The sequence below is a fragment of the Mus pahari genome, chromosome 7 (assembly GCF_900095145.1).
Source record: "Mus pahari chromosome 7, PAHARI_EIJ_v1.1, whole genome shotgun sequence".
Classification (NCBI taxonomy): Eukaryota; Metazoa; Chordata; class Mammalia; order Rodentia; family Muridae; genus Mus; species Mus pahari.
In genome coordinates this window covers 106,985,074-106,993,919 of record NC_034596.1, presented here as the reverse complement: position 1 = coordinate 106,993,919, position 8,846 = coordinate 106,985,074, and the positions used below count along the sequence as shown (strand labels likewise).

The window sequence follows — 8,846 nt, the reverse complement described above, 5'->3', positions numbered from 1 at the left end:
TTTCCTTTCCTTTTTCCTTTCCTTTTTCCTTTCCTTTTTCCTTTCCTTTTTCCTTTCCTTTTTCCTTTCCTTTTTCCTTTCCTTTTTCCTTTCCTTTCCTTTTTCCTTTCCTTTTTCCTTTCCTTTTTCCTTTCCTTTTTCCTTTCCTTTCCTTTCCTTTCCTTTCCTTTCCTTTCCTTTCCTTTCCTTTCCTATAGAAAATTTGTTTAAAAGATTTTAAAGATTTGTAGCTGTCTTCAAATACCAGAAGAGGGCATTAGATCTCATTACAGATGGTTGTAAGCCACCATGTGGTTGCTGGGATTTGAACTCAGGACCTTTGGAAGAGCAGTCACTGCTCTTAACCACTGAGCCATCTCTCCAGCCCTATTCTGAGGCCTTTGAATATGCTAGGAGAATCAAGGCAAAGACTAGGGCCCAGCTCACAAGGAAATGAGGCATCTGCTGTGAATCAGGGCTTTCTGGGCTTGTTGGGAGTCAGCAAGGGGCTGCTCAGCCAGTAGACAAGTGTCATGGATTAGCCATACTATTTGTAGTGCCCAGCAAGGAGCCAAGGCTGCCCCACAGGGCATACACCAGTCCCCCATCCCTGAAGGCAGCTAGGTGTTTTCAGTTGGTGGGGCCTGTGAGGTGAGCAGTGGGGGTGGGGCTGGGAGCTGGGGCGGGAGAACATCCACCACTGTCCTTTGCTTTGCAGATTACGGCTGTGATGGTGATGAGGATGATGGCTACTGAGTTTCCACTCAAGACCAGGCAGCGTCCTGGTACTGGACTCCAAGTGTATCTGTTTTATGGTGTCAGATGGGCCCTGGGGCCATGGCTCATAGGAATGATTTCTGAGACTCGACCAGTCAAGCACTGCCCCACTTATTTGAAGCTCTCTTCCCATGGCTACATTGTGGACCATTGTACTTAGTATTGGGAATCATGTTTTGATCAATGTAAGGGATCTTTTTGCCCAGCAAGGGAAACTAGCTGTGTGTTTATGTGTAATGAAACATGGTCAGAGAGTAGCTGGGTCTGGATCCCACTTCATGGCCTAGCCTGCTAGTGACTGTTACGAGGAATCCTCAGGCAGGCACTGTGTCCTCCTGTCATTAGGAAATTGAAGCACAAGGGCTTCAGTCAAGAAGTAGAGCCCTACTCTTAGCCTGCTTCCAGTGTTCTCTGCCCTGTCCTTCCCATCCTGGAGAGAGGTATTAAGCAAGAGACATATGGCAGTTATTTCTCTATACTAGGCAACCATAGTCCGGAGTCTGTGCCTTTAACTTCAGCACCAGCTTCCTGCAGGCAGGATGCTCCCTACCGTTCCCAGTGTCCATTCGCTGAGCATCATAGGCCTCAGTCTCCTGCTTAGGACGAGACCTTGAGGCTACCCAGTAGCGTCTTAGTCAGGTTTATCAGCATCACCCAGAAAGTGAGACCACCAGTGTGCAGCTTTCTGTTGATGTCTACCACAATCTGTGTGGAGTTCTGGCCCTGCCCCATCAGTTAGAGTGAACCTTTAGTCCTGCACAGAACCCTCTGCCAAGAAGCCTGCAAGCTGTCTCCTGGGCCTCTTCATGAGGAGGTCCACAGAGTACCCTCGGTGCACTTAACTCCGACCTCCCTTTCCTGGATGCAGCCTTGGACGCAGACTACTCGACTTTCAGATCAGGAGGTGGGGGCCAGGCCTGAGGTGGTGAGTTGGGGCAGCTGAAGATGAGAGTGGATGGGTCAGACCGGTAAGAAGTGATTTTGACGAAAAGATTGCAAGATGCTTTGGGATTCTGTGTGGGGATATGGAACCATGCTCAAAGGCCCTTCCCAGAAGTGAGATCAGAACTGTGGTAGGGGAGAATAGTTTTAGTATGTTTGTACGTTTTTATACAGCAGGACTTGCCTGTGGCGTGGAGAGTACAGGGTGAGGGGTGGGAGGTGGGAGCTCAGGAAGAAGAAACAAGTGCCCTGAGAGGAGAACTGGGAGGAGGCCTGCTCCCCAGCTGTGCCTTGTCTGCCTAGGAGCCAGCAGGAGGAAAGGTCTGGAAAATGAGCAAGGGCTGGGAAGGCTGGAGTGCTCTTGGAAGGTAATTGAGTTGCTCACTTCCACGGATAGAGTTAGAACACTGGGCAGTGCTGAGTGAGGACAGTCCCTAGATAGGTTAAGTAGCAAAGTGTGTGTGTGCGCGCACGCACGCACGCACGTACGTGTGGGTGTGTGTGTCCTGAAATGTGGGACCTGGTTTGGGGAGACCCAGGTGCTGAGGAGGAAGGTCCCAGTAGGGGGCAGCCGTGAAGTGGGCAGGATGCCTCTGAGCTGAGGTCAGAGCCTTGTGTTTGTGCTACAAGCAGCACTAGTGTGAAGCTCAAGGAGGCACTGGGATTATCACAGCAGAATCCTCCTGCCTGGGGTCTTGTCAGAGTGCAGAGCAGTACCTCAGATAGCCTCCTGGGAAGAACTAGTCCTCACTGCACTGGACCTTAGAAGAGGGGAGGAGGAAATGAGGGCGTCCACTGGATCCTGCATTCTAGACTGAGACTCTGTGTGGTGTGCACACTTGAGTGCTGAGCAAACAGGGTAACTTATATCTCCCAGCCTCCTATGCCTCTGTCTTCCTGCCTGGAGGAGGGAGGTGCAGGGGACACTACATATATGGTACACCATCCCAAGTTTCTTGCCAGCCCCCTAAACTGAGGGACCTAGTACTTTGTGGTTGCCACCATCCTCTGCAAACTGGGTGATCACTGGGGCAATACAGTAGCAGTCAGCAAGGTTCCTGTAAACCTAGGCATGTGAGGCTTGGCAGAGTGTGTGCCTGTCTTTAGAGGGAACTGGGCCACAGAATGAGAGGTTACAGCCATGCAAGGCTGTGAGGCACTGTTCCCACTTGGAGCTGTTCCCTCCTGAGCTATTGTACCCATTGAGAAACTGGTCCAGCATACCCTGGACCCGGGTTTTCTGATTCAGGTGCTTTGTCCTCCTATACACTATTGAGCAGGAGTGGAACAAGCCCTGTGTGGGTTGGGGCACTTCTTTTATACATAGTTAGAAGGTGGAGTCTGGTTTGGCCATGCCCTTTGCCCAGATACCTGTCTAGGAGCAGGCGATGGATACACCTTGACAGTGCGAGAGAATACATGGACTGGGCATGGATCCAGCTGGATAGATCTTTGCCTCTGTTTGAAGTACCTCTAGGTGGTAGGTACCCTACAAGAAACTCCAGAGACCAGAGAAACAGGGTCTCAGTGGTGTTAGTGAGGAAGTGGAATAGTGGGGTACGTGCATCTTAGGACACCTGTTAGACCCAGAATTTCTCTCTGGCATCCCTTCTAAGAGGTGTAGAGCGTGAGTTAAGTAAAGAAGGGAGACTGGTCGGTACCCCTAGAGACTGCTTCCTGCATGATGGCTATAGCCTGGGCTCTAATTGCTCTCTTCTTAGCACAGAGCAGTTCAGCTCTGGATGTTCAAGTGTGCACACCAGACAGGGTCCCAATCTAGAACCAGGATCCAGTGGACTCCCTCTTTCTCTCTTTCCCTTTTCCAAGGCCAACTCAGGAGCCGTGGACAGTGGGCTTTTAGACAGGAGCTGGAACTGGGTCTAGGGTGGTTTCTTGGTAGTCCTTCCAGTCTAGTGATCCAAGCCCGGGCCGGCCCCTGGAAGGCCCTGACTTTAGTGAAGAGATCCATCAGCTCCTAAACCCCATAGATTGCTAGAGCCATAATTTGCTGTAGGCTCCTAGCCCTGCAGCCCTGCAGCCCCACAGCCTCCTCCACAAACCCTTACAAGCTCTGGGCCTACGCCAATACCCTGCCCAAGTCAGTGTAGAGGAGAGTGTCTGATTCGGTGTGCCCAAGCCTTGGGGTGTAACCCCAATCTTGGGCACAGAAGCAGCTTTGTACTCGCTGATTATTAACCACTCCTTCATTGACTTACCCGCCCCATCTAATATTTCATCGTGATGGAACTTGGGATCCCTACTAGGAATTCGCCTGATAGTACAAATCATCACAGGGTTATTTCTAGCAATACACTGTACATCAGATACAATAACAGCCTTTTCATCAGTCACACATATCTGTCGCGACGTAAACTATGGTTGATTAATTCGATATATACATGCAAACGGAGCATCTATATTTTTCATTTGTTTATTTTTACATGTCGGACGAGGTATATATTATGGATCATACACATTTATAGAAACATGAAACATTGGAGTCCTCCTATTATTTGCAGTTATAGCCACAGCATTTATAGGCTATGTTTTACCATGAGGACAAATATCATTTTGAGGAGCAACAGTAATTACCAACCTCCTATCAGCTATTCCATACATTGGAACTACTCTAGTTGAATGAATCTGAGGTGGAGTCTCAGTAGATAAAGCTACATTGACACGATTTTTTGCTTTTCACTTCATTTTACCATTCATTATTACAGCCTTAGTAATCGTTCATCTCTTTCTCCACGAGACAGGATCAAACAATCCTACAGGTTTAAACTCAGACGCAGATAAAATTCCATTCCACCCATATTATACAATTAAAGACATTCTAGGAGTCCTTATTATAGTCTTATTTCTTATGATCCTAGTACTTTTCTTCCCAGATATATTAGGAGACCCTGATAATTATATACCAGCCAATCCACTCAATATTCCACCTCACATCAAACCAGAATGATATTTCTTATTTGCATACGCAATCCTACGATCTATCCCTAATAAATTAGGAGGAGTTTTAGCCCTAATTTTATCTATTCTTATTTTATTTCTGCTACCTTTCCTCCATACATCTAAACAATGAAGCCTAATATTTCGTCCTATCACTCAAACCCTATACTGACTTCTAGTAGCCAACCTTCTTGTCCTTACCTGAATTGGTGGCCAACCAGTAGAACACCCATTCATTATCATTGGTCAACTAGCGTCTATTTCTTACTTTTCTATCATCCTGATTCTCATACCAATTTCAGGAATTATTGAAGACAAAATACTAAAATTATATTCATGCTCTGATAGTATAAATATTACCTTGGTCTTGTAAACCAAAAATGAAGACTAACTCTTCTCAAGGCATCAAGAAGAAGGAACTTACTTCCCCACCATCAACACCCAAAACACCTGCTTGGCATTTCAGTGACTGCTGGGGTGGAAGGCACCAAGGACGCCTCCGCATGCACCCCATGAGTGAGGGGTGGCTGGCCCAGGTAACATACATAAGCTATACAGGTTAGTGTTGCATCTGGCTATGGTGCTGTCTGTTGAGGGTGCCCCCACTTTCACCTGTTGGGGCTTCCTTCCTGTCCTATTCCTCTGAAGCTTGTGTGGCCCTCTGCACCTGAATCTGCATCCTCCAAGGGTGCAGGGGCCCAGCCATGGGTAACAAACAGGCTAACTCAAAAAGCCCTGGATAACCCTGCCTGGGAGCACCCTGGAGGAGGTAGCCTGCTCCCCGAGGTCCTAGACGTCTGTTTATCCCTGTCAGGACTGGGGTCTTCTCAGACCTATGATGTGGTGTGCTTTACCCCGGAGGCAAGCAAGCATGAGTCTAGTCACTCATGAGAGTGTACACTTAAGGCAGTAGCTGCTTGAGCCTCCCCTGGTGGTCTTGGCCTAGATGGAGTTTAATATTCAGTACCATTGCTTTGTGAGTCATAGACCAGAGCCCACGGCTAACACGCTTTTTTAAACTTATACTGCCCTGGGCCAGTAAAGCCCATTGGGAGTGGGGAAGGCACAGTGAAATGGAGAAGGCAGACCCTGGCACTGAACCTCAGAGGTACAGGCTTCCTGATAGATGAGTTACTTGCAGCGTGGCGCGATTGGCCACAAGCCTGGGCTTGCACCCTCTGGTGGCTGCGTGCAGTACTACTTTCTGAAGGACCTTCCTCTTAGCAGTCAACAGAGACCACAGGTGCTTTCACTGCTCGGGTGGGGCAGCAGACTGGCCCCATCACTGCCCCACCCCTGTCCTGCAGGCCCATAAATAGGGGGTACCCCTGAACCATCCAAGCTTAGTGGGAGGATGGCGGAGATGTGAGCTGGCACATAGCTCCCAGAGCAACCGGTGTTCACCGCTTCTTTAGTCCTCAGGGTCTTCCCCTACAGTCAGCACCCTCCAACGCAGGTTCTCAACCTGTGGACAAAACTTTGGGGGTGAGATGACCCTTTTGCAAGGGTCACCTGAGACCATCGCGAAATACAGATATTCATGATTTATCATTATAAAATTTACATAATTACAAAGTTACAACTATGTAGTATCAATGAATATAATGTCTGTCGGGGGTGGGGGGCGGTCACCACAACATGAGGAACCTGTATTAAAGGGTTGCAGCATGGGGAAGGTTGAGAACCAGTTCTCTAACCCTTATCTCTACCCTATTCACAGGACTCAGCCACTCTGCAAGAAGTATCCTTGCCTCTTAGGGAACACTGAGGTATCAAGTCAGCTTTAAGTACAATGGTTGGGGGTCTCCATTCAGTGGAGAGTAAGCTCTACAGATAAGGATCTCCAGCCCATTGTGGGCTTCAGAAAGGATTCTTGGATGGGGGCGCTAAGCCCCCAACATGTTCCTGAGCTCTACCTAGTGAGGTAGGCCACGTTTCCTTGGTGGTCAGAACCTGTGTCTGTACCCTGAGCTACATGCCTGAAGGGCTAACTAACTAGTCCCTAGGATGCCTGGGCTGGGGCAAGTTGGCAAATGGGTGGGGCCAGGCTCCAAGCTACACTTGGCACCTGAAGCCTCCCCAGGCCTTCAAAGTGGCCATGGGCAGTGCTAATGGGCAGACTTTATGGCTTTCCTGTTGGGAGAGGAACCTAGCTCAGGGGAACTATTGTCCCCAAACAATGGGCCTGGCTAAGACCCATGAGGGCAGTGGCCCCAAACTGGTGAGACCCGTCTCAACCATCACCCACTTTTTAAATCCTCAACCTGACCTTGGATCCAGCTTGTCCTGAGCCTCATCCTGCCCTCCCCTTCCTGCTGACCCTGGCCGGGGAGGAGCAAAGAGGAAGTCCAAGCATCTCCAGGGGCTTTAGTGCATAGTGCACCTTGTGTCCCAGCCCAGCTCGAAGGCAGCAGCAAAGCTGAGCTCCCAGGCTAGCCCTGCTGCTTAGGTGGAGGCCTGGCAGGCCCAGAGGCCCCAACTTAATCCAAGGTTGAAGTCTGGAGAGAAGGCCTAGTTAAACCTGGTGAGCTGAGGGCAGATAGAACTCCTGTCCCCAGCAGGGTAGACAGCCAGGCAGGGACTTGGTAGAGTCCCTGGTAGAGCATGCCAGCCTGCTACTCTGGGAATAACAGAATGGGCTAGAGAGCTGGGAGGTGCCCTGCACAGCTCGTTGTGGGGAGGAGAAGGCAAGGGCTGCTTCCAAGTAAGGATTTGGACAGAGGCTCAGAGAGATGTGGAGAAATGGGTTCTGGTAGGCTTATGTTTAGGGACCTGCAAGGTGGACAGGGTTCTCTGAACAGAAAGGTCCAGGATGTCTGGGTGATGGAGGCCCGTCCCTCTAATTCCAGCACTCAGGAGGCAGAGGCAGATGGATCTTGTGAGTTGAAGACCAGCCTAGTCTACACAGCAAGTTCCAGAACAGCCAAAGCTACACAGAAAAACTGTCTTGAAAGTAAATAAATAAATAAAAATAAACATCTAGGATAATGAGGTGGAAGGAATGGAGCTTACCAGCCCATGGGGGCTTCTGGGGGATGTTCCTGGCAAATGTGCAAACTTTACCAGCCCGTTGACTCAGAATGAAAACTTGGAGTTGGAGCATTGTCACAAGCTCAGGCTGTACACAGCCATATTCAGGCCAGGTGGAACACGGGTGTTACACCCCTTCCGTTGTAGTTTGCTTTCTCAGGACTTTTTTAATTTTTAGATTTATTTTATGTGAATGTTTTGCCTGCACACATGAATGTGTACCACATGCATACTCAGTGCTTGCAAAGATCAGAAGAGGGTATCCGATCCCTGGAACAAGAATTGCAGGTCACTGTGAACCACCGTGTGGGTTCAGGGGAGTGAATCTGCATTCTGCAAGAGCAAGTGCTCTCAACCTTGAGCCATCTCTCCAGCCTGTTGCTGTGATTTTAAAATGCTGAACAAGCCCACCTTGGGGGTAAGAAAAAGGTTCTTTTGGCTTACATGTTCTGGTCACAGTCCATCATTGAAGGAAGTGGGGCAGGGACTGTGGAGGACTGCTGCTCACCATCTTGCTCTCCAAGGCTTGCTCAGCTCGCTTCCTTAGATAACCCAGCACTGCTTTCCCAGATGGTGTGTGTGGCCTGCAGAGCTGGGCCCTCCCACATCAAACAGCAAGAAGATGCCCTGTAGACACGCCCACAGGCCAAACCTGTGGGGACAATTCCTCAGTTAACATTGCTTCTTCCTAGGTCAAGTTAGCAACCATCACACCTCCACTCTGGCTCAGCAGGCAGAGGCAGGATAAGAACTGGTTTGCAGCTCGTACAAATAAGAAACTTGGTGAACACAAGGCCTGTGCAAAAGAGAGAAATGTTTCTTTCCCTTGTAGGCAGCAACCCACTCAAACATCCTGTCTTTCCCCAGTTTGCCACAAGCCTTCTGGATGTTGGGGCCAAGGGCCTCTCTCTTCTCCCCAACCCCAGCTCCCATCTTTACACACAATCTTACAATATTGAGCTATGCTAAGCAAAGGGTGCACCTCAGTGAAGGGGGAGGATCAGTTTGCCAGGAGCAGCATAAATGGGGTACTTACTGTTAACAGTCCACTAATGCTCAGAGACAAGCCCAGGGAATGGGAGCACCCAGGGTGGAAAGGGCAGGGAGAGACACCCTGAGACACTAGAGTGGGAGTCATGTAGTAGTTAAACTGGGACATCTTC

The 8,846-nt window shown here is 49.4% G+C and overlaps 1 protein-coding gene across 4 annotated transcripts in view; it reads left to right on the top strand.

The window, feature by feature from the left end:
* Brf1 (BRF1 RNA polymerase III transcription initiation factor subunit) overlaps positions 1 to 4,439 on the top strand; it is a 44,390-nt gene extending 39,951 nt beyond the window's left edge. For all 4 annotated transcript variants that reach the window (XM_029540609.1, XM_029540608.1, XM_029540611.1 and 1 more), the window contains one exon: positions 698 to 4,439. In XM_029540609.1, the coding sequence (XP_029396469.1) occupies positions 698 to 735 (38 nt within the window). In that variant the 3' untranslated portion in view covers positions 736 to 4,439. The remainder of the gene's footprint in view (positions 1 to 697) is intronic.
* Positions 4,440 to 8,846: the final 4,407 nt, after the last annotated feature.